The sequence below is a fragment of the Nicotiana tabacum genome, chromosome 13, assembly GCF_000715075.1.
Source record: "Nicotiana tabacum cultivar K326 chromosome 13, ASM71507v2, whole genome shotgun sequence".
Classification (NCBI taxonomy): Eukaryota; Viridiplantae; Streptophyta; class Magnoliopsida; order Solanales; family Solanaceae; genus Nicotiana; species Nicotiana tabacum.
In genome coordinates, this window is record NC_134092.1 from 19,911,988 (window position 1) to 19,936,487 (window position 24,500).

The following is a 24,500-nucleotide window of genomic DNA, read 5'->3' on the forward strand; positions in this document are numbered from 1 at the left end:
CGATTAATGTCACTTAAATTGAAAAAACTCCTTTGGCACCATTCCCCCTGGAAAAAGGAGGTGTGACAGCTCTGGCGACTCTACTGGGGACAAGAACCCAGAACTTCTGGTTCGGGGTTCAGAATTTGAACTTATATGATGATTTATACTTGGCTCTATTGATTTGATGTTATTAATGTATTTTTGGGTCTAATGTGTTAATTGTCGCTTATTTACCGCTTTGATATTATTTGAACTGTATTAAATTATCTTCTTACACCTCCCTTCTGAGTCTTCTGAGTTTATGATGCACACGTGCGCGTGGCCCACTTTTCTGTTAGAAGTCTTACCAATTAGAACGAGGCTGGGTCAGTAACTAGGCCGGGTAGACTTTCGTGCTCCCGGTACATTACCCCCACCTCGGCTCGAGCTGTCCGCTTGGGTAAACCAGGTCTAAAACACTCCCCTTAGGATTTAAACCTAGAATAACATAGCCTCATGCCGGATCCCTAGTAGGAACGTTTATTTGCATCATGTGCATTTGACTTTGGGGACTCAACACAGGGGTTGGGTCCGTCTAGGACAGGTGTACCCGAAATTACAAGACCATCCTGATGCATCTTATGTGCTACTTGTGCATTATGTTTGATTTGGTTTGTGCATGTTGACCGGTTTTTAAAATAAAAATATAAACATATTGAGGGAAAACCAGAAAGAAGAAAATATGAGGGAGAAAATTTACCCGATTTTCGAAAATCTCAGTATTTACCCAAAAAAAAAAGTGTCATCCTATTCCTGAAATATTTACGAACTACGCGGGTCTGATTCTCACCGGATGTGAGATACGTAGGCAACCTTCATAGGGTTCGGCCTCATTTTTATAAAATAATTAAAAAAAGAAAATAAATGTGTCTAGTGTTTTTTTTAATCAAAAAACAAATAAGCAGACCCAGCTTCGGTTAATCCCAAATCGTTCCTGTTAGAATAGCCTTAGAACATCTTCAAAATTGTTGAAGGGCTGTTCTCGCAAGAACGGACGTTTCTGTCAATTGGGAATCACTTTTACCATAATGCCCTTCCCCGACCCTAAAGCTATCCTTGAAAGTAAGAAGGGGCCATAGTTGCAAAAATAGCCACCCTTTCTTCGGCCACAATTGCAAAAATAGCCCCCATTTTTGTTGATTTTTCTTAAAATTGAGTTATTTACAAAAGATTGTTTACAAAATGAGTGCATTGGTTTTGTCTCTTGAGACTAGTGTCAACCCTAACCTTAACCACCCACAGGTACAAAATGAGCACTGTCCAGAACACACCGTTCACAGTTGTAGACGAGGCTCCACTTCAGCTTCAGATGTGGTGGTATGATTTAGGAGAAGATGGTCAGAAATGGGTCACCAAGCACCTGGGAGCCCTCACCGATATTATGAAAATTAAACCACGGGACGATTTGATTGAGGCACTAGTGACTTTTTGGGACCCTGTTCACAATGTTTTTCGCTTCTCCGATTTTGAGCTAACTCCCACTTTAGAAGAGATAGCTGGATATTCCGGGTTTGGCAGGGATTTGAGAAACCAGGAGCTCATATTCCCGAGGGCTCTTTCTGTACACCGATTCTTCGATCTTCTGAACATCAGTAAGCAAATTAGAAAGACCAACGTAGTCGAAGGGTGTTGTTCTTTCTACTTCCTGTACTCTAGGTTCGGGCAGCCAAATGGGTTTGAAATACATGAAAAGGGCCTTAACAACAAGCAGAACAAAGACACATGGCATATTCATCGTCGCTTCGCCTTTATAATGGCGTTTCTGGGAATTATGGTCTTCCTAAACAAGGAGCGGACAATTGATACCCGCATAGCCAGGGTTGTACAGGTCCTCACTACCAAAGAACATCACACTCTTGCCCCGATCATTCTATCAGACATTTATCGGGCGTTAACTTTGTGCAAGTCTGGGGCAAAATTCTTCGAAGGGTGCAATATTTTGTTACAAATGTGGTTGATTGAGCATCTCCGACATCACCCCAAGTTCATGAGCTATGGTCCGAGCAAGGACAATTTCATTGATAGTTACGAAGAAAGAGTAAAAGATTACAACTCTCCAGAAGGGATGGAAGCCTGGATATCCCACCTAAGATCTTTAAATGCAAGTCAAATTGAGTGGACTTTGGGATGGCTCCCTCTAAGAGATGTGATACACATGTCTGCCCTAAAAAGTCATTTGTTGTTGTTGGGTTTGAGAAGTGTCCAGCCGTATGCGCCACATAGAGTTCTAAGACATCTAGGAAGGTACCAAGTAGTACCTAAAGATGAAGATTTGAGTGTGCAAGTTATTGAGCTACACCCCGAAGCCCCACTCCCCGAAGCTTTAATCCAGCAAATTTGGAATGTTTGTCGCTACTTGAAAGATGATAATCAGGTGCCAGATCCTGCGAGAGGTGAGGTAGATCCGGGTTATGCTATATGGTTTGGGAAGAGGTCTCGCGTGGATGATGTGCCAGAGCCCAAAAGGCCCACAAAAAGACCGCATGTTCAAGCCTTTGATGATAAAATCCAAGAACGGTTGGCCTGGGGTGAACAGGAAAAGGGATACAAAACAACTATTCATGCCTTAGAAGAAAGGCTGAGAAACCTCAATTTTGAGAAAGACTTGCAAGAACAAAAAGCCGAAGGGGAAAAGAAGAGTCTGATCCACAAAAATGAAGCCCTTCGTGCTCAACTTCAACAGATGAAGAAAGCCTCTAAAGTGCCAGTGAGAAGTTGGAAAGACCAGAGAACCATTACCAATCTGATGGAAAAGGTGCAAGATTACGATTCCCTCTTGGCAAAGACTGAAAAGACGTTGGACAAAGCCAAGGAAAAGATCGTACAGCTAAATGAGAAGGCCGAATCAAGTAAGGATCGCCAAGTAACAAAATTTGAAGAAGAGAGGGCTCAATTCTAGAGAGAGAAGGCCCATTGGGTACGTGCAGAAGCTCAGCTCCATGCACAGTTGGATGAAATGAGAAGGTACAATAGAGAATACCAGCATGCAGATTTGATAGGGAGATGGCTCAGGCGAGACTCGAGCAGGCTAGACTTCGGGCTCAGTTGGAGTCAGCCTTAGATCGTGAGGGCCACATAAGGGAGATAGCCACCACTCGCCAGCAGCAGTTACAAGATCGAGACCAGAATTTCCAGTACTTCAAAGAGCAAGTTCATAATTTGGCTGTTTATACCGCTCAAAGTTATGTGAACTGCCAAGGGATGGATTATGAGAAGTTTTTGGAGCATGCACCTACTTTTGCCCGTCATCTTGCAGCAGAGTTAGAAAAGATGTACCGTACATTAGGGGGTCAACCAGGGCAAGCCCCACCATGAGCAGATGTTCCAGTGTTTGAAAGCCAGAAGATTGTGGAGTTGAATTATAGTCGTAGTTGTTAGAACTTTTTATGTAGTAGTTATGTTTTAGTTTGAGTCATTGTTGAATCTTTAAAATCGCTGTCTTTTAGTCTTGTCAGAGTCTGGTAAGTCATTTTCAATATAATGTCCTTTTTGTTATTGTATTATTTCGTTTTGTTAAAAAAAAAAAACTATTATTGTTTTCCCCTGAACTACGTAATGGTCTAATTCATGCGGCGTCATGATACGTAGGCAATCCTCATTGGATGCGATCATAACCATAATTAATCTAAAAAAAAAAATCAAGATGAAAATAAACCAATAAATCAATAAGCCGGGATGAAGCATAAAGCCTTCCAAGATCATTTTAGAAATGAAAATGGCATTAGGTGCATGACATATAATGTGTGATTAATATCTGCAAAATGCCTAACTCTAACACGTTTGTTGTTTGTCATTTTAAAAGATAAAGTAAAACAGAGGTGGTTGATTTGTGGTTTAAACTGGCAACTCACCCTTACAACACGAGATCAAAAGGAAAAAGTAAAATGGCAAACAACAGTGAGAATGAGTCAGATAATGATGATGTCCATGAACAATTGGTTGAACAAGGTTCAGGACTGGTTGAAGAAGTAAGAGTGTTGAAGCAACAATTGACAGAGATGTACCAAGCCTGGGTGAATGGACAAGCACCGCCCTCACTACCCATAGGGCCTTCGGATAATCTTCATAATATGTCAGTTACCACTCAAGTGCCTATCTCCATAACAAGTAACCCATTGTACCAACCTGGATTCAGTCCGAGCTTTAACCTTCCCACTATCCCCAGTATCTCCATTCCACGTCCTCTAATCGCGCCCCTCAGAAATGACCCACCTACTATACCCATTGTCCATACTTTCACTGTCCCTCAACCGGCTCTTGCTCAAAAGTCCAATAATGATCCACATCTGGATGCTCATGATGCCCAACATTACTCTCCAGAACTGACTTTAAAGGTTCCAGATTCATACAAGCACACTCCTCATAACGTGTTCCCAATTGAGATCGAAAAACCCGAAAAGAATATAGAACAAGAGGAAATGACCAGAAAAATGAAGAGCTTGGAACAAACCATGAGAAACATACAGGGTTTGGGGGGCCACAAGAGTGTTTTGTTTAATGATCTATGCATGTTTCCCCATGTTCATTTGCCACCCGGCTTCAAGACCCCCAAGTTTGACAAGTATGATGGGCATGGTGATCCCGTTGCCCATTTGAAGAGGTATTGTAACCAACTAAGGGGAGCGGGAGGCAAAGAAGAATTGCTCATGGCTTATTTTGGGGAAAGTTTGACAGGAATTGCTTCAGAGTTGTTCATAGATCAAGACATCTCTCACTGGCACGTTTGGAATGACATGGCTCAAGATTTTGTCCAACAGTTTCAGTACAATATTGATATAGTGCCAGACTGCTCCTCTCTCGTCAACATAAAGAAGAAACCAACAGAAAGCTTCAGAGAATATGCAATCAAGTGGAGAGAGCAGGCTACTAGGGTCAAACCACCAATGAAAGAGGCAGAAATGATTGACTATTTTCTCCAAGCTCAGGATCCTGATTACCTCCATTACATGTTGGCCGCCATCGGTAAACCTTTTGCTGAGGCGATTAAGATTGGTGAAATAGTTGAGAATGGCATGAAGTCAGGCAAAATTGTGAGTCAGGCAGCCCTTAAGGCAACCACACAAGCAATTCAAAGCGGGTCAGGCAATTTCGAAAATCGAAAAAAGAAGGAGGAAGGATCCATGATGGCATCTGGGTTTGGAGGAGTTCAAAGAGGAATAACTCCTTCTTACGTACAATTCCAACAAGGACTATCCAATTATCTTCAACATTATTATCCGCCTCAAGGTCCCCGATACTCAGTTCCCCTGCAACAATACACAGTGTTTAATGCTCAGGCTTATGCTAGGCCTCCCAATCACCAACAATGGCGGGCACCGATTCCACAAGGCTCCCGTCAACTCCGGCCGAATTTTCAGGCACCATATAATCCTCGTCCCCGACAAGAATATGTGAGAGAACAGGAGCCAAAGAAAGAGTTCACCCCAATTGGAGAATCGTATACAAGCCTATTTCGAAAGTTGATGCAGTTGAAGTTGATTGAACCTATTATGCCGCGCTATGTGAATCCAAATTCAAAAGGTTTTGACTCAAATGCAAGATGTGAGTATCACTCTAACACCCAAGGACATAGTACTGAAAACTGTTGGACATTAAAGAAAGCCATTGAAAATTTGATTGAAACAAAGGCAATTGTGGTAACAAACAATGAGGATACTCCTAATATCACAAACAATTCGCTCCCAACTCATGATAATACACATTTTATTGGGATGATTTGTGATGATCGGGATTATAAGCAGTCTGGCAAGACAGAGATGGTTGTTAGAACCATAGGGTCAGAACCAAAAGTGATAATGAGCCCGCTGCAATTGGCACCATTGATGGTGAAAGGTGCGAATTCTAGTTTGAACTTGGCATGTTCTAAAAAAACGATTCTCTATGTTCCTGGAAGCACAAAAAAGGTTGAGGTTCAATTGGGTGGGCCAAAACTTTACATCTCCGGGGGCATTCAAAAGATCATTCCGAATAATGGTTTGAGGAATATAACAGAGCCAGTCGTGATCCGACCTGTTGCCCAACTCATAGTGACAAACACAAAAGCTATTCCCTGGAATTATAACAAGACTGTCATGACATACAAAGGAAAAGAGATAGTTGAAGAAACAGGTGAAATAGGGGGCTTGACCCGCTCTGGAAGGTGTTATTCACCAGAGGAATTGAGAAAAGCTAAGCAAGCCAGGGGAAGGTCATTTGCCAGTGAAAGAACCCGTTGTAGAAAAAGAAACGGAGGAATTCATTAAGAAGATGAAATTGCCAGACTACTCAATCATTGACCAACTAAGAAAAACTCCTGCTCAGATATCTTTGTTATCTCTGCTTTTGCATTCAGAAGAGCATCGTCGTGTGTTGATCAAAACTTTGAACGAGGCATATGTCTCAGAAAAGACAACGGTGAATCAGCTAGAAAAAATGGCTGAAAGATTCTTTGAAGTAAATAGAATTACTTTCAGCGATGATGATTTGCCTGAGGAAGGGGCTGGCCACAATAGAGCTTTGCATCTTATGGTCAAATGTGAAGGGCACTACGTAAAAGGAGTCATGATTGACGGAGGCTCAAGTGTAGATGTGTGTCCTCTTTCTACTCTACAACAGCTGAACATCGACACTAACAGAATTCGAACCAGTAATGTCAGCATCAGAGCTTTTGATGGTTCAAAAAGAGACACTATTGGGGAAATCGAACTCACCATGACAATCGGCCCGGTTGATTTTAACATTGTCTTTCAAGTGTTAGATATGGAAACTTCTTATAATTTTCTTTTGGGAAGGCCGTGGATCCATATGGCCAGAGCTGTACCATCCACCCTATATCAAATAGTCAAATTCGAGTGTGACGGGCAAGAAATTATTGTTCATGGGGAGGACGACTCATCCGTCTATAAAGACCCATCCATTCCATATATCGAGGCCAAGGAAGGATGTGAATCTATCATATATCAAGCATTTGAGGTGATTGAGGTGGACCAAGTGGAAGAAGGAAAACCAATTCTGCATCCTCGTCTTTCAGCCACATCTATGATGGTAGCTTCGCTGATGTTGAGGAACGGCTATGAACCAGGAAAAGGATTGGGATCCTCTCTACAAGGAATTATGAACCCCATTGCTCTATTTTCGAAGAAAAATACCTTTGGCTTGGGCTTTAAACCAACATCAGCTGACACAGACAGAGCCAAGGCCCGCAAAAATAATGGTTGGAATCTGCCCAAACCAATCCCTTACATTGCCTACTCTTTTGTCAAGCCACAATTTGAAGAAGTCCAAAATCCTTCTACTAAGGATGACATTGACGGAGTTTGCCAGGGTCTCAAGGAGATGTTCTATGAGATCAATATGGTTCAAGTTGGGGAGGGCCCTAGCCGTGCAAGTGTTCAACTGATTGGTCCAGATACTTCACTCAGCAACTGGGAAGCAACTCCTCTTCCCATCAGGAAGGAGTCTGGGTAGCTTGTTTTGTTGTTTTTTCTGTATTTGGATTATTTTAAGGGTTGTAATCCAGATATTTTAGTTTAATTGCTTTGCTGTGATGTTAACCCTTCTATCCTTTCAAATTCAATGAAATGAAGTTCCATTTTCGTAGTAAAATTCTATCTTTTTATTTTCCTAATTTTTGTTAATTTCTTATCATTTTCAGTTTCGATAATGCTGGCTTTAAATACATGACATGCACGCGGAATTCATGCCCAGATCTTAAAAAGCTATTTAATCTCGAAATAATGAATCAAGAAGTTGAATATGACGAAGATGAGGCTTTTAGAGAAATAAAAAGGGAATTGGATCAATTTGAGAATAAGCCTAAGCCTAACTTAAATGAAACTGAGGCAATTAACCTGGGAAGTCCTGAAGAAACTAGAGAAATAAAAATAAGCATTCATACTGAACAAAAGATGAGAGATGCCATAATTCAAGTTTTGTTTGAGTACAGAGATGTATTTGCTTGGTCGTATGATGACATGCCGAGTTTGAGTGCCAATTTAGTGGTCCATAAGCTTCCCACGTATCCTAATTTTCCACCAATCCAGCAAAAACAAAGGAAGTTTAAGACAGACATGAGTGATAAGATTAAAGAAGAAATCACGAAGCAACTAAGTGCAAATGTGATCAGGGTCATCCGATACACTACATGGTTAGCAACTATTGTGCCAGTGCCAAAGAAGGATGGAAAAATCAGAGTTTGTGTTGACTATAGGGATTTAAACAAAGCAAGTCCAAAGGACAACTTTCCCTTACCCAACATTCATATCCTTGTTGATAATTGTGCTAAACATGAGATCCAATCTTTTGTGGATTGTTATGCCGGATATCACCAAATTCTGATGGATGAAGAAGATGCAAAAAAGACCGCCTTCACAACTCCATGGGGAACTTATTGTTATAGGGTCATGCCATTCGGTTTGAAGAATGCAGGGGCAACTTACATGAGAGCCATGACTACCATGTTCCATGACATGATGCACAAAAAGATTGAAGTATATGTTGATGATGTGATCATTAAGTCGAGAACAAAAGCTGACCATGTACAAGACTTGAAAAAGGTCTTTGAAAGGCTACGAAGGTACAATCTCAAACTCAATCCAGCCAAATGTGCATTTGGAGTTCCTTCTGGGAAGCTTTTGGGTTTTGTAGTTAGTCGAAGAGGCATTGAGTTAGATCCCTCCAAGATAAAGACCATTCGAGAGCTGCCTCCCCCGAAGAACAAAACAGAAGTCATGAGTTTACTCGGGAGGTTGAATTATATCAGCAGGTTCATCGCGCAGCTTACAACCACATGTGAGCCTATTTTTAAGTTGTTGAAAAAGAACGCCGCTATCAAGTGGACAGATGAGTGCCAAGAAGCTTTTGATAAGATCAAGGAATATTTGTCAAATCCCCCTGTTTTGGTCCCGCTGGAACCTGGTAGGCCTCTGTTTTTATATCTGTCAGTAATGGATGGTTCCTTTGGTTGTGTTCTGGGTCAACATGATGTCACAGGCAAAAGAGAACAAGCAATATATTATTTGAGCAAACAGTTCACCACTTATGAGGCCAAATACACTCTTTTGGAAAGAACATGTTGCGCTTTAACCTGGGTCGCCCAGAAGCTTAGGCATTATCTTTTGGCCTATACAACTTACCTCATATCCCGAATGGATCCCCTGAAGTACATCTTTCAGAAGCCGATGCCAACTGGCAAATTAGCAAAATGGCAAATCTTGCTCACAGAGTTTGATATTGTTTATGTCACTCGCACTGCCATGAAGGCACAAGCTTTGGCTGATCATCTGGCAGAAAACCCGGTTGATGATGAGTATGAGTCTTTGAACACATATTTCCCAGATGAAGAGGTTAATTTAATTGAAGAAGTAGTCCAAGATGATAGTCAAATTTGGAAACTATACTTTGATGGGGCTGTCAACATCAAAGGCGTAGGGATTGGGACAATTCTGGTATCACCTACTGGGCAACATTACCCTGCTATGGCGCGACTTCGTTTTTTCTGTACAAACAACACAGCAGAATATGAAGCTTGCATCATGGGTCTGAACATGGCAATAAATCTAAATGTGCATGAACTGTTGGTGATGGGAGATTCAGATTTGCTTATTCGGCAGGCTCAAGGTGATTGGGAGACTCGAGACATCAAGCTCATTCCATATAGACAATGTGTGGAGGATCTTAGCAAAAGGTTCAAGTCCATCGAATTCAGGTACATTCCCAGGTTTCACAATGAATTAGCTGATGCCTTGGCAACCCTGGCCTCAATGCTTCCATATCCGGGCAATACTCACATTGACCCATTAGAAATTCAAATTCGGGATCAACATGGTTATTGCAATACAATTGAAGCAGAACCAGATGGTGAACCATGGTATCGTGATATTAAACAGTTTCTGAAAACAAGAGAATATCCGGAACATGCTAATAGGGATCAAAAGAGAACTGTTAGGCGACTCTCTAATGGTTTCTTTTTGAGTGGGGAAATCCTATACAAAAGAACTCCGGATTTGAATTTGTTGAGATGTGTGGATGCCAAAGAAGCTGAAATAATTATGAATGAGGTGCATTCGGGAGTTTGTGGCCCGCACATGAATGGATATGTTCTAGCAAAGAAAATCCTTCGGGCAGGATATTATTGGCTTACTATGGAACGAGATTGCTTTCGTTTTGTTCGCAAGTGCCACCAGTGTCAGATTCACAGTGATTTGATTCACTCGCCTCCTTCAGAGTTGTATCCTATGTCGGCTCCTTGGCCTTTTGTTGCTTGGGGAATGGACGTCATTGGCCCAATCGAGCCAAAAGCTTCAAATGGGCACAGATTCATCTTGGTTGCAATTGATTACTTCACCAAATGGGTGGAAGCTATTACATTGAAAGCAGTTACCAAGAAAGCAGTAGTAGACTTTGTTCACTCCAACATTATCTGTCGTTTCGGTATTCCAAAAACCATTATTACAGATAATGCTGCTAATTTGAATAGTCATCTGATGTAGGAGGTATGTGAAAAATTTAAAATTGAGCATCGCAATTCTACTCCTTACCATCCCAAAGCTAATGGAGCTGTTGAAGCTGCAAATAAGAACATCAAGAAGATTCTTAGGAAGATGATCCAAGGGTCTAGACAATGGCACGAGAAACTGCCTTTTGCTCTTTTGGGATACCGGACAACTGTCCGTACATCAGTTGGCGCAATGCCCTACTTATTGGTTTATGGAACTGAAGCAGTCATACCTGCTGAAATTGAGATTCCCTCTCTCCGAATCATTGTTGAAGCAGGGATTGAGGACACTGAATGGGTGAAGTCCCGATTGGAACAGTTGAATTTGATTGATGAAAAGCGTTTGGCGGCAGTTTGTTTTGGTCAGTTATACCAACAAAGAATGGCACACGCTTACAATAAGAAAGTGCGCCCAAGAAAATTCGAGGTAGGACAACTTGTTTTGAAACGTATCTTTCCGCACCAGGAAGAAGCAAAAGGAAAGTTCGCACCGAATTGGCAAGGTCCTTACCTCGTCAAGAAAGTATTGTCAAAAGGAGCTCTACATTTGGTAGATATAGAAGGAAAGGTGACTGATATATCCGTCAACGCAGATGCGGTCAAGAGATACTATGTCTGACATGGCTCTGTTGGGGCATTCTTATATTTAGCATTCTCAGGTTGGGATGACGAAAGGCTATCATTCTCGCTACCCAAACACTGGTCAACCCTAGTTATCCCTTTGAAGCCTTGTTTATATTTCTTTGTTTTCCCCTCTTTTGGAACCAATGTACTTAAAAAAAAAAAACACCATCAAAACAAGTTCATGTTCATTGAACTACGTTCGACCTGATTCCGAAAGGATACGTAGGCAGCCTCACTCTGGGGTTCGGTCACACCAAAACAAAAATCCACATGTCCCCAGTATTCAAATAAACTGGGGCATGGTTTTATTTTATTTTCGATGGTTGTTCCATCAAAATGGGTCCAAAAGTTGTAATTCAGTTGAATATTTCTTTTTACCTTTCCCTGCTAAGACCTTCTGATCAACTTTCGAGAATGCTAAGTCAGTATACTACGGGTGATGCCTCAGTCATTGTAAAGAGAGAAAAATAAATGAGAGAGTCTTATTGGTGAAAACCCTCACGGGCACTATAAGGCAATGGTGAGTTGAGAGAAAGATAGATGAGAGAGGTCAATTGGTGAAAACCCACAAAGGGCATCATTGATCGATTTAAGGCTTCGTACATCCCGACACAAGCATGGTCAAGACAAAGAACTCAGTTTCAAAGTTAAGTTTACAACAGATTTCGAGAATTAGACGGTTCAAACGGATCGGGCATCCAGTCCAAAGTGCATGTCATGTTCATTGAAGTCAGCATATTTCCTCTAGATAAGTCCTTTCTTATTTTTTCTTTCCTCTGAAAGGGACACTTCTTGATTAAGTTGTAATATCTATTAGGTCACCTTCTTGTTTTCTTTCGCATTACTTTTTTTGAGTCCCTTTCAGTATAATCTTGTCAAAGCAAAGCAAAGAAAAGGCCGCAAAATTGGTTACAGTTTCCCCGTTATATAAAGCAAAGATTGCTGGGCATAAACCGTATAGGAAAAGGCATAAAGCCATCTGCGATTTTCCTTGACGAGAAAAAGGCTGGAAGGACTAAACAATGTTCCAAGGGTCAACAAAAGTTACTCAGTTAAAAGATTTTTGGGAAGCAAGGTTGTTTGCACCATGAACACAAATGGTGATAGGCGCAAAATGGTTAGGTTTTGATGTTGAGAAAGAAGATCTCCAGAAAGAAAAGACAGAATCTCCCGGCAACTTGTACAATCATCGACGGAGTCAGTTTTTCTAACAAGTGTAATAGACGCAAGGTCAAGTCGCCCAAGAAATCAAGGCCAGAAATTGACCACCATTTTAAAACTAATAAATCTTTCTTTGTTCAGAACAGAAACATAACAATTTTAGGAAACAGTTCGTGAAAAGACAAACACCACCAAGTGAAGTTCTCAAATACTTGATTTCCTTCTAATATACATGTAATCATGTTATTTTTAGTTTCATTATAGGGAATCAATACCCTATCTTCACCTCAGGGTACTACATCCCCTGGTTGCATTTCTTATTGCTAACATAGGGTACGACATTCCCTAGTAGCATCTCAAAGAGCCACATGCCTCATCGTTTTGCCAACATAGGGTACGACATTCCCTAGTAGCATCCCAGAGTGCCACAAGCCTCACCTTATTACCAACACAGGGTACTACATCCCCTGGCTGCATTACTTTCTGCCAACATAGGGTACGACATTCCCTAGTAGCATCTTAGAGTGCCACAAGCCTCATTTTATTGCCAACATAGGGTACGGCATTCCCTAGTAGCATCCCAGAGTACCACGAGCCTTATATTATCACAAACACAGGGTACTACATCCCCTGGTTGCATTTTAGTGCCAACATAGGGTACAACATTCCCTAGTAGCATCTCAGAGAGCCACGAGCCTCATCTTATTGCCAAACACAGGGTACTACACCCCCTGGTTGTATTTCTTATTGCAAACATAGGGTACGATATTCCCTGGTTGCATTCCCTAGTAGCATCCTAGACACCACGAGCCTCATCTCATTGTCAACACAGGGTACTACATCCCCTGGTTGCCTTCCATCTTATTAACATAGGGTATGACATCCCCTATTATAAAAAAAAAAAACATCTTTTTCAATTCTTTGTTCTGCAATAGCAAAGATAGTTTAATGTATTTTCAATAACTCACAAAAATTTCCTAGTGCAAACTGGGGCAGAAAATTTTGTTCGTTTTGTCTGTTTCTGATGGCTTGCAGGTTTTTCTGCAAAGCACGGATTGGATGTGCAAAAATAAGATTCCAACTCTTGCCAAAAGAAAGTGGAACCTTTGATCTCAACACCAGCCGCAACCAACTTCGACATAATGCATGCGAAGACATAGGGTCTCAAGATCCATCTTCTCATCATCAGATCAAGAAACAAGCTTGTGAGAATATTTCATAGTCTGTTGCATCGAGAGCATCAAGTTTCAGTCTAAAGTCAATGGGATAAGCAACTCAAGAATCAAGACTAGACTCCAGACGACTTTTAGATAGGAATTTTATAACTCTTAGATTTCAAGAGTATGTAATTTTCTATTCATTTTCCTGTAATAGTAGGGACCGCGGACCGGAACCTCAACGGAACTTCGCTCGATTCTCCATCTAAGCATATTCCATCACTCTTCTTCCACTTGAACTACACGTGACCTGATTCCCTTATAACCCGGGATATGTAGGCTGCCTAAAATTAAGGCTCGGTACATCTTTTTCTTTTATCTTCTTTTCCCTTTTAAATAATAGTGAGGTCAAAAATCAGTCACATTGTTCATTTTCTTTGCCTGAAAACTCTTCATGTTTCCAAGCAAAGAGGGGCATGCTGTGAACACCTAATTTTTGACCACATCCAAAAATTTATACTACTTTAGTATAAATATTTTTTTTAGTGTCATTAGATTGTATGTAAATATTTTATTTTTCTTATATATATATTTGTTAGTCTAGAGTTAGTTAATTAATATTTTTGTCCTAGTGTTTTTATTGAATTTTACTTCTAAAAGAAAGAAAAAAAAACTAAAAATGGAAAAATTTGAAGCACCCGTAACTTTTCCAAAGTTGGGTAACAAATTTTATCTCAAAAAAAATTGGGTAACAAATTAAGCTCAAAGTTGGGTAACAAATTTTATCTCAAAAGTTGGGTAACCTTCCATGATCCCCACTCCCACACGACACAATGCACACACAGTGCACTACTCACATTTTCTCTCCACAACTCACACATTGTAATATATAATACATTCATGTTTTAGCATTGAGAAAAAAAAAAGGGAGGGGGATTGACTTTTATCATTTTCAAGGAGGAAAGAAATGAGCTTCTTTGGGGAGAATGCTAAAAAGCAACCTGATAAGGAAAAAATCCAGCAGTTAAGAAAAAACAACACTTTTCTTCTTTTAGAGCAAAACGTGGGCTTGAAGAGATAGTTATTCGGTGGAGTTGCTCTGTTTAGAGTCGGAGATCGAAGCGTCGTTTCAGATTTTAAGTTCGCGAACTCAAACGAGTAGATTATAGTTGTTACCTTTGCTCTTTGAAAGTTTCATAAAAGGTAACAATTAAGCTATTCTGCTAGTTTAATGTAACGTATTATTGAATATATGATGTTAGTTCATGAAGTTTAATTGTTCCTTTACTTTCCTTTGTATTTTAAGTGATGTCTGTTTCTTCTTCTCTTCTTATTGTTAATGTATGCATGCTTTGCAATTTATATTTTTGTATGTTCCTAACATTTAAATTTTAATTCGAATCTATTATCTTGCCATAATTTTCATGAAAATTTTAAATCATAGTTAATTGATAAAAAAAACGTTTAAAGTGGGTCAAGACAATACTTCTTGGGTTAAGTCCTAGTTAATGTGTGAGTCCATTCATACCAGTTCTAGTTATTGACTTTATTTTGGTAATTCTTTGCAAATCTGTTATGTCCTTATTCTTTATTTAGGATTAAAACTTTTTTCCCTTCTCCCTCGAACTAGCATCCTGGTAACTAAGTTAGTGATAAGTTTGGTGTTATTTAGTTTTACTTACTTTGAGTAGTTTTAGAATTGGCTCATATAATTTATGGTAGGCAGATTACTTGGATGTGGTTAGGATCCCATTAGTTCAAAAAAGAATAAAATTAGTATAAAGTTACATGTTCGTACAATTGAATTTTAACGCAAGCATCATTCTAGTTCATTTATTTATATTTTAATATGGTGTTTAATTAAATAACTCAAATTCCATGTAGCAGTACCCAAAAGCATAAATCCAAAATATTCTAATAATTTTTTGGTTTTTATAATTGTGTTAAGATTTTTTTTAGTTAAGTAAAATATTTTCAATAGTTTGGTTATACCACATGGTTAAATATTTTTTCTTAATTATGTTTAAATTTTAAAACTTCAAAATACATGTTATATTTAGTCATTCATTTTTTTATATAATATAGTTATTAAAATGTGCTTGAAATTTTGTTGGATTGTGTTTTCATCATTTGAATTTATTCTTTGTTGGATATAATGTCTGCATTGCCAAAAGGTTCATATTTAATTAGATAAAAAGTGATAACACTGGGATCTTTAGTTCATTTATATAACTTTATTGTGTTATTAATCTTTGAGCATGTCATTTTATTTCATGTTAATTTGCCCTGTGTTGGAATCAATATAGCTCATTATTAAGTGGAACAATAAGGGGAATAAATCTGAGTTTAGAGTTAGCTAAAAAAGTGAGCCTAAATGTTACTTCGGGCTTATTCCATAAGTTAAACAGGTAGAAGCGCAAATAATTGTGAGAGAGCGAAATGAGTCATGAACTAATTCAAGATTCATCCCAATAAGTAAAAATAAAATATAAAAATAAATATCTCAGATCTAAAAAGAAAAAAAATAAATAAAATACTTTGAATATGCTAGTATGCTTTAGGCACGTGTTAATCAATTGAATCATCGTGATTATGTATGCGTTTGCGTGACATAATTATAATTTCCAAAACTAATATCAAGGTATGCGTTCGCGCAACTTTGGGCGAAACAATTTTAAAAATAATAATGTGTTATTAATTGTGTATACGTACGCGTGACATGATTCTTGACACACCAAACAAAACGAATACACGTACGCGTGATTCGTTTCAAGATAATTTCATTATTATGAATAATCAAGCAATTAAAAGCGATAAAAAAGTAAATGTACATAGGTTCTAAAATGAGTAATTAAATAATTTAATTAAGCCAGGTATGATTAAAGCGACCGTGCTAAAACCACGGAATCCGAGATTGCCTCACAGCTTCTCTCGGGTTAACAGAATTCCTTACCCGGTCTTCTGTGTTCGCGGACCATAAAACAGAATTAAATTTCCTCGATTTGGGATTTAAAATAAACCGGTGACTTGGGACACCAGAAATTATCTTAAGTGGCGGCTCTGAATCTAATAAATAATCCCATTTCGATTAATGTCACTTTAATTGGAAAAACTCCTTTGGCACCATTCCCCCTGGAAAAAGGAGGTGTGACAAGCACACATGAAGTCTCCTCTACAGTTGCGCTTACGCACCAAGATGATCATCAAATGAACCTGTCAGATCCTGCATATGTAGTGCAAAAGTGGAGCATGAGTACGTAAATCAACGCCTACCCAAAAGGTATCTAGCCTAAATCCGGAGAAGTAGTGAAGAGGGTCGACATCGACACTTACTAGAGGTCCAATAAAGCAATATAATAAATCATAAGCACATATGAAGCACACAATGATAATGGGGTAAATCCGTAAGTTACATAATCTTCCAAATATTTCTCTTAAAGTATGAATTTCTCAATCTTGTATTCTACCTTAACAACTCAGAAAATGTCAAGTGTCAATATCAAATGAATGAGGAATACCATATAAAATGCCGGGTATCAGTGAAAAAGATAATATCGTGAATGTTCGGACTACCAGCGATATAATGCACGATTATGCCGAGATCGTTCGGCCCAATCCAGAATAATGTGTACACTGCCGAGGGTTGAGCGACACGAATAATAGATGCATCTATTATACTGCCGAGGCATTTGGCCCGCTCCACAAGAAAGGAAGGAAGTTACCGAATTACGAGGCACATGCTTGCAATAAATTACATGAGCACGAAGTGAATATAATCTTTATCGTTTCTCAAATGACTAGCCAACAACTCAAGGTGATAAGGCTCGGCCTAGTATACATACATTTATTTATAAATCAATTTCAATTATAAGTATAATTAATTAAGCCAGCAGAATCAGTATAAGATCCTAAGTCTACCCGGACATAAATACGCGTACAAACTCTCGTCACCTCACGTGTCTATAACACCCACAACTAGTATCACATAGCAATTACATCACCTAGGGGGTAGTTTCCCCCTCACAAGGTTAGATATGAGACTTACCTCGCTCCGAAGTTCCATAACGGGCTCCAAAGCCTCTATAACTCTTCAATTCAAGTCAAACAATCTGAAACTAGTCAAACAATGTGCAATTCAATCAAAATATACTCCAATAATTATAATTAATCAATTTATAACAATTCTTAACTCTGCTCTAAAAGTCAATAAGGTCTACCCTCGGGCCCACGTTCCCAGATTCCAAAATGTTTCGAAGATAAACATTACCCATAACACCACGAACTCAAATATATAATTTATTCCAAATTTCATGTCCAATTTCGTGGTCCAAATCCAAAAATACCAATTTCTAGGTTTTCTACTAGACCCCCTAAATTTCTACTAATTTCCATGTTCAAATCCACATATAAACCATGCATTTAACTCACAATATTTGAGAATTACTTACCTTGATATAAACGATGAAAATCTTCCCTACAAGAGCTCCAAAAATCGCCCAACCAAATGAAAATGTAAGAGAAATGAGCTAAGTCTCGAATTAAAAACACCCCACTGCCCAGCGAACTTCACACCTGCGGTCCATTAGCCGCTTCAGCGGCTTCGAACCTGCAAAAAAAATCCATCGCATGTGCGGTTCTCTCCAAGCCAGGCAAATCCGCTTCTGCGCGACCGCTTATGCGGTCCACCCCATGCTCCTGCGCTCTCGCACGTGTGGAGACCTTCCGCTTATACGACCCCAGCCGCCTAGCTCGCTTTCCTCTTCTGCAGATCATCCTTCGCATCTGCGGGCTCATAAATGTGGAAATGTCCTCGCATTTGCGGCCATCCCAGCTCAGTCCAAATGTCGCTTCTACGACCACAATGCCACACCTGCCACCCTTTCCACACAGGTGCGACTGCACCAGATCCCAGCTGCCTCAACACTTTTCCCAAGTCCAAACTCGATCCGTTTTTAATCCAATTCGCACCCGCCCCCCCGTCTAATCACACCAACAACTCCCAACACCTTATACAAACTTATCCAAAGGCTCAAAACGCCACAAATAACATCAAAATCATGAATCAACGATCAAAATCTTCCTTTCAACTTTTATACTTCCAAATTTTGACGAATGCTTCAGAACCATATCAAAACATTGTGGAATGACGCCAAACTTTGCGTACAAGTCACAAATCATTATACGAACCTATTTCAAGACTCAGAACCCCAATCGAACATCAATAACACCAAAACCCACTTCCAACCAAACTTAGGAAATTCTTAGACCTTCAAAATGCCAACCTTCCATAATAAGCACCGAAATACTCTCGGGCCACCCGATACTCGACCCGAACATACGCCCAAGTCTGAAATTATCATACGAACCTATTGAAACCTTCAAATCCTGATTCCGGGGTCATGTACTCAAAAGTCAAACCTTAGACAATTCTTCCAACTTAAAGCTTCCGAAATTAGAATTTTCTTTCCAAATCAACTCTGAACTCCCCGAAGTTCAAGTCCGACCAACCGTACAAGTCATAAAACATGAAGTGAAGCTACTCAAGGCCTCAAACCGCCAAACGACGTGCTAGAGCTCAAAATGACCGGTCAGGTCATTACATTCTCCCCCACTTAAACATGCGTTCATCCTCGAACATGCTAAGAAGTGCTCCAGAGTTGCCCCGAATCACTGTTCAACACCTTGTGCACCTAGCCGTTCCACCACAACCCAGTTGAGCACATTAGCTCGAACTAGACTGAAGATCCTCCCTTTTATTTGGTCAATAAGCCTTAGAACCAAATTTCAACCTTCGAATTTCTCTACAAGACCTGATTCTAACATTCGAACACTGTATGAATCACTACACTCTGTACCAAAACATGATCGTGCACTTGTGCTGAAATCATACCATGCATCACATAAGTCGGTTGCCTATAATAACATCCTCCGACCATAATAGATGAAATTTGACGAATCTGATGCCCGCAATACACCTCATAACACATATAAGCCCTATTTTAAATCCTCACAATACCGCCATGATGGAAGAGATGTGTAGAATCTCATAACAACTTGCTAAATCAATAAATCATGGAGTCTCTCCTACTGACATGAACCATTACCATATTCTAAATTGATTAACGATATTTGCTCTTTAATATACCTTATATAAATCTGATTGCACTAATTCCAGGCCGATAATCTCGTCTCACCCAGTACAAGCTGCTCTATAACGACCCGACTTGTCGTTTTAAGAATTAATATCCCGTTCAATGGCTTAAGACCTCTAGCAGCTTCATAATGTGTATTATGAATTGTGCGCGTGGTCGAGTTTGGTTTTCGGATGATTCGAGATTTAATTGAAAGAACAATATATTCTTGTTTTGGAAGCTTAAAGTTGACCGGAGTTTGACTTTTGTGAATGGAACTTTGATGGTTTCAATAGCTTTATATGGTGATTTCGGACTTAGGCGTATGTTCGGAATTTGAGTTGGAAGTCCGTAGAATAATTCGGCACATTTTGGCAAAATTAGAAAGTTGATGTGTGCTAATTATATTATTATATGTGCAGACGAGGACTATTAATATGATGGATATCAATTGGATATGATAATAAGTGTACGAGGCATATTATAAGTGATGTGGGGTCTAAGGAGAGGCCTAAGCCTAAGTCAAGTTGGAAATTTCAGGATAGACTAAAGTTTCAAGTGGGTACGCAAAAGACCAAACTTTGGACGAGTATATCTACATACATATAAAGAGTTATATGATGTATGAAATATGAAATTAATGTTCTTTGAGTCTAGTTTTTAATGCTTCAAGTCGTTCGTCATTTGGACACTCCTACAAGAAGTTATGACCAAATTACTAAAGGCTGGCAAAATGCAATTCTGCTACCGCAGAAGTGGTTATGCGACCGCAAAATGGTCGTAGACCTGTCCAGTGAAGCTCATTTCTAGGCATCAGTTTTGTGGTGCATTGTGCGACCCGCATACCAATTGTGCGGTCCATTATGCGACCGCAAACTTGAGTTCGGAGGGTTAATTTTCCTATTTTTGTAACCCGACCCTATTTTGATAAATAGCCTTTGGGGTTTATTTTGGGGTGTTTTTATGAGGGTTTTAGAGAGAAGTAAGAGTATTTTAGAGAGATAAGGAGGGAACCTAACATTTTAATCAACCAATCTTGCACCAATCTTCAAGAATCAAGGAAGTCAATCACAAGATCTTCATCTAAGAGGTAAGATTCAAACCCCTAGTTTTCAATTTCGAGTTTGGGGTAAAAGATGGGTGATTGAGAGTATGTTTCTTGGGTGTAAGAGTATTATGCATATATGCTTGTACCAATAAGGGTTTTGGGAAGATTGTTGAGCTCAAATAAGTAAGGATTGGGTTGTGGAGTGAAGGAAATCTTGTAGAAGAACCTTGTAACCAAATTTGCACACTTAGTGTTTGATAAAATACTCAAATGAGCTGAAACCATGCATATCTTCCTAATTATGGTTCACTTTTATTATGTTTCTAAATATATTTAAGTTTCTAGTATTTCCAAAACATTGTAGTAATTTAAGGAAAGTTCAAGAAAGATTGGAGCCGTCCGAAGGTCATTTCACGAGAGAAGGCCATTTTGGAATATCGGCCTAACTCCGTTAAGGTAAGTGTCTTGTCTAACTTTGTGGGGGGGAGGGGGGAACCACCCCGTAGGATTTCAGATAATTGTATCATTCGTGTTATGTGAAGGTTGTGTACGTGAGGCGACGAGTGGGTACACGACCTATAAGTGGTATTTGACCGGTTTGGACCGTTAGGCTCCTTTTATACACTTGTTTGTAAATATCGTGTCATGATTATATATTTTGTTGTTAGAATTGATTATACGCGCTTTACTTGAAATTGTTAGAACATATTCCATCCTTGTTGTCAAGTTCACCCTTATATGCTAATTGTTGATTGTAGTCACTTATTGAATTACTGCTTTGTCTGCTACATGCCTTAATTGTTAATTGATGCTCATAAACTGTGCCTTGTTTGTGAATTATTATTACCTTGCTATTTGACTTTGTGAGCTATCGTGTAGCTTTTTCATTAGTTGTGACTTCTTTGTATAGATTCGTTCTTCCTTTTGATTTTGTGGTACACCGTAGTTGGTTGTAAATTGGTTGTTTAATTTGTGTTGTTGGAGGAGCGAGTTGCACGCCGCAACAAAATTTATTTTAAGTTTATATTGTTGGAGTGGGTTGCACGCCACAATGGAATTAAATTAAAATGAATATATTGGAGGATCGGGTTGCACACCGCAATAGAATTAAATGAAAATGAATATATTGGAGGATCGGGTTGCACGCCGCAACAGAATGTAGTATGAATATATTGGAGGATTGGGTTGCACGCCGCAACAGAATGTAGTATGAATATATTAGAGGATTGGGTTGCACGCCGCAACGGATATGCAAATATGAAATTATTATGCTATTAAGGTTAATTCCGATTATGATTCTCATGATGCATCCCATGTTAGGACGGTTATTGTGGTTTCTTAAATCACTTCATTATATTTTTAACATAATTAACTAACCGTCAATATATTCAAAATGGAACAATATGAACTTCTTGGGTGATTCATGCATCATATGTGATATGATAAGTTGCTGAAAACTTAGTAGATTTAAATGAAAAGAATTTTCAAGTTGTTCTACTTGTGTGTATTTCAAAAGAATAAGACTCATATCTTATTCGGAGATTTACTAATTTAAATGGTGATTATATTTTTACTCAAATTAATATCTAATTTACTCATTATCTTATTGTCGAGTAATTTACACGAAAATTATTATTTCATATTACTTTAATAAATCCCATATTTATCTCGTTAAGATTTAATTGAATGTCTTATTTGTATAAATACAATATTTTATCAGATATCATATATTTTTAAACTAAGTACAATTGATATTCTATTTGTACAACCTATCCACTATTTTACCTTATTTAAATCCTAAATTGGCTTAATAACTCATTGGACACTTTACTATGTTCAAATTGGAATTGTATTTAATTGTGTTTAAATTATTCATCATTTCATGGTAAGGACGAGAGTAAGAGCACGATGGGTGATGTCGTGCCATGTTTATATTATAGTTGTACTCTGACTGTGTTGTTGCTTAATTGCTTAATTGTTTGCTCGATGCCATCTGTGCTATCATTGCTTTTATTGTTGAATTGAATTGGAAATTCTTCTATTATTAGCCTTATATTGATATTCTTTCCTTGTTAGCTTTAGGTAACATATTGTACAGGTTTATATGTCTGGTAGGTGTCTTGACCTGGCCTCGTCACTACTCTACCGAGGTTAGGCTTGATACTTACTGGGGTACCGCTGTGGTGTACTCATGTTACACTTCTGCACATCTTTTTGTGCAGATCCAGGTACCTCAGTGTTGTTGATAATCTTACTAATTGATCGGTCATTGTTGTGGAGACTTAAGGTATACCTGCTGTCATGTTCGTAGGCCTCAGAGTCACCTTCTGATATTTTCCCGCATTGTTGATTCTATTCTGGAACAGTTGTATTTAGAGATTTTCTAGTAAGCTCTGTAGAACTTGTGACTTGTACTACCGATTTTGGGATTGTAGGAAAATTTTCTATTTCATATTTATTCCAGATATTTGGTTGATTTATTATCATTTCAACTGAAATTTTTTAAAATGGCTTATATTATTCTATCGTTGGTTTCCCTAGCAACTGAAATGTTATGCGCCATCACAGTCCCGAAGGTGGGAATTTCGGGTCGCAAAAAGTTGGTATTAGAGGTGTAGGTTCATAGGTGCTACAAGTCCTGAGCAGGTTTAGCCAGGTCAGCTCAACATTGTCTCAACGTGTGTTTCTGACCGAAGATGTAGATGTATTGAAAGATCACTCAGTGAATCATGTGGGGGTACAACAGACCTTGGCATCTAGTTGATTTGTACGAGCCGTGAAGGTTAATATTGTGGATCATCGGACATTGTGACCTATGACGTCGCGCCAAGTGGGGGAGTCCACTATCAATGGACGGATTATGGTGTCACATGTTATATCAGTTTGGGCCTGAGATGTATATGTACGCGGTACCGAAAGGTTCCCCAAAAGTTTCACATGTTTAAGGCTCAAGCTTTTAAATGGGGTAATGTTGGGACTTGCGATATGTTTGCGTCCTTAATAATCCTATACATCAGGATCAAAGGAGTTAGAGAAACAACTCCAAATTTACAGAAGGTCTATTCAGTGTGGGCGTCTCGGTTGCGGCATTATGGGGTACTCCAGAGGACGTGCAGTGATTGACGAGCTTTTGGACTACGTGGTTCGTGCCAAGATTCTTTTGTATGGAGCTCTACTTTTGTGATCATTGTGTATAAATAGGGGGAAGAGTTACCCCAAGGAAGAATTAAAGAGTATGTGAAGAAATGGGTCAGGTCAGCAATGTTGAGTTAGCATAGCAAAAGAAGAAATTGGCCTTGGGAGAGATAATTCTCCACCGGTGTTTGTGGTAAGCCTATGAAGAGGACAGACCAACCAATGCAACACCACTTACTTGGGTTTAGTCTTTAGAAATGCTTTGAAAGAGTTTGATCCCCAGACTTTCCGTAATGTGTGCCGCACAGAGTTTGAACGGTTGTGTAAGGACACCATGACGATGTCAGAATATGCCTTTAGGTTCAGTGAGTTAGCCCATCATACTCCTACTTTGGTTCCTACAGTCAGAGAGCGAGTCCACGGATTCATTAAAGGACTCAATTATGACCATACAATTATGTATGGCTCGGAAACTACATGTTGATACTTCATTTCAGCAATTGGTGTAAATTGCCAAGATGTTAGAACGTGTTTGAGGTAAGGAAAAGGAAACTAAGGAGACCAGAGGTCTCGAGGTTCTGGAAGATTCAGTGGATTCTATTCTACAACTATGGACAATTATGGCGGAGGCTCGGGCGGTCGGCCATCCTAGACCGCATTTCAGAATACTCGTAGTGCTCCAGTTAATCAAGGCACTCATGTGGGGAAGTCATCTTTTAATGCACTACTGGCACGGGATTCCTACAATG

The 24,500-nt window shown here is 39.2% G+C and overlaps 2 protein-coding genes across 2 annotated transcripts; both read left to right on the forward strand.

Moving 5' to 3' along the window:
• Positions 1-1,270: 1,270 nt before the first annotated feature.
• On the forward strand, positions 1,271-2,920 carry LOC142168011 (uncharacterized). The gene has a single exon (XM_075228659.1). It carries the CDS (start codon positions 1,271-1,273, stop codon positions 2,918-2,920), a length of 1,650 nt encoding a protein of 549 aa, XP_075084760.1.
• Positions 2,921-9,533: 6,613 nt separating this feature from the next.
• LOC142168012 (uncharacterized) lies at positions 9,534-13,502 on the forward strand. Its single transcript, XM_075228660.1, has 2 exons — positions 9,534-10,228; positions 13,316-13,502. The coding sequence occupies exons 1-2, from the start codon at positions 9,534-9,536 to the stop codon at positions 13,500-13,502; spliced, it is 882 nt and encodes a 293-aa protein (XP_075084761.1).
• The last annotated feature ends 10,998 nt before the right edge of the window (positions 13,503-24,500 follow it).

Excerpts from the sequence above, each read along its gene's own strand:
- LOC142168012 (XM_075228660.1), top strand. The coding sequence starts at position 9,534 with ATGGGTCTGAACATGGCAATAAATCTAAATGTGCATGAACTGTTGGTG. Across the intron at positions 10,229-13,315 it reads CACTCGCCTCCTTCAGAGTT|GTTTTTCTGCAAAGCACGGA; the intron begins GTATCCTATGTC and ends GATGGCTTGCAG.
- LOC142168011 (XM_075228659.1), top strand. The coding sequence starts at position 1,271 with ATGAGCACTGTCCAGAACACACCGTTCACAGTTGTAGACGAGGCTCCA.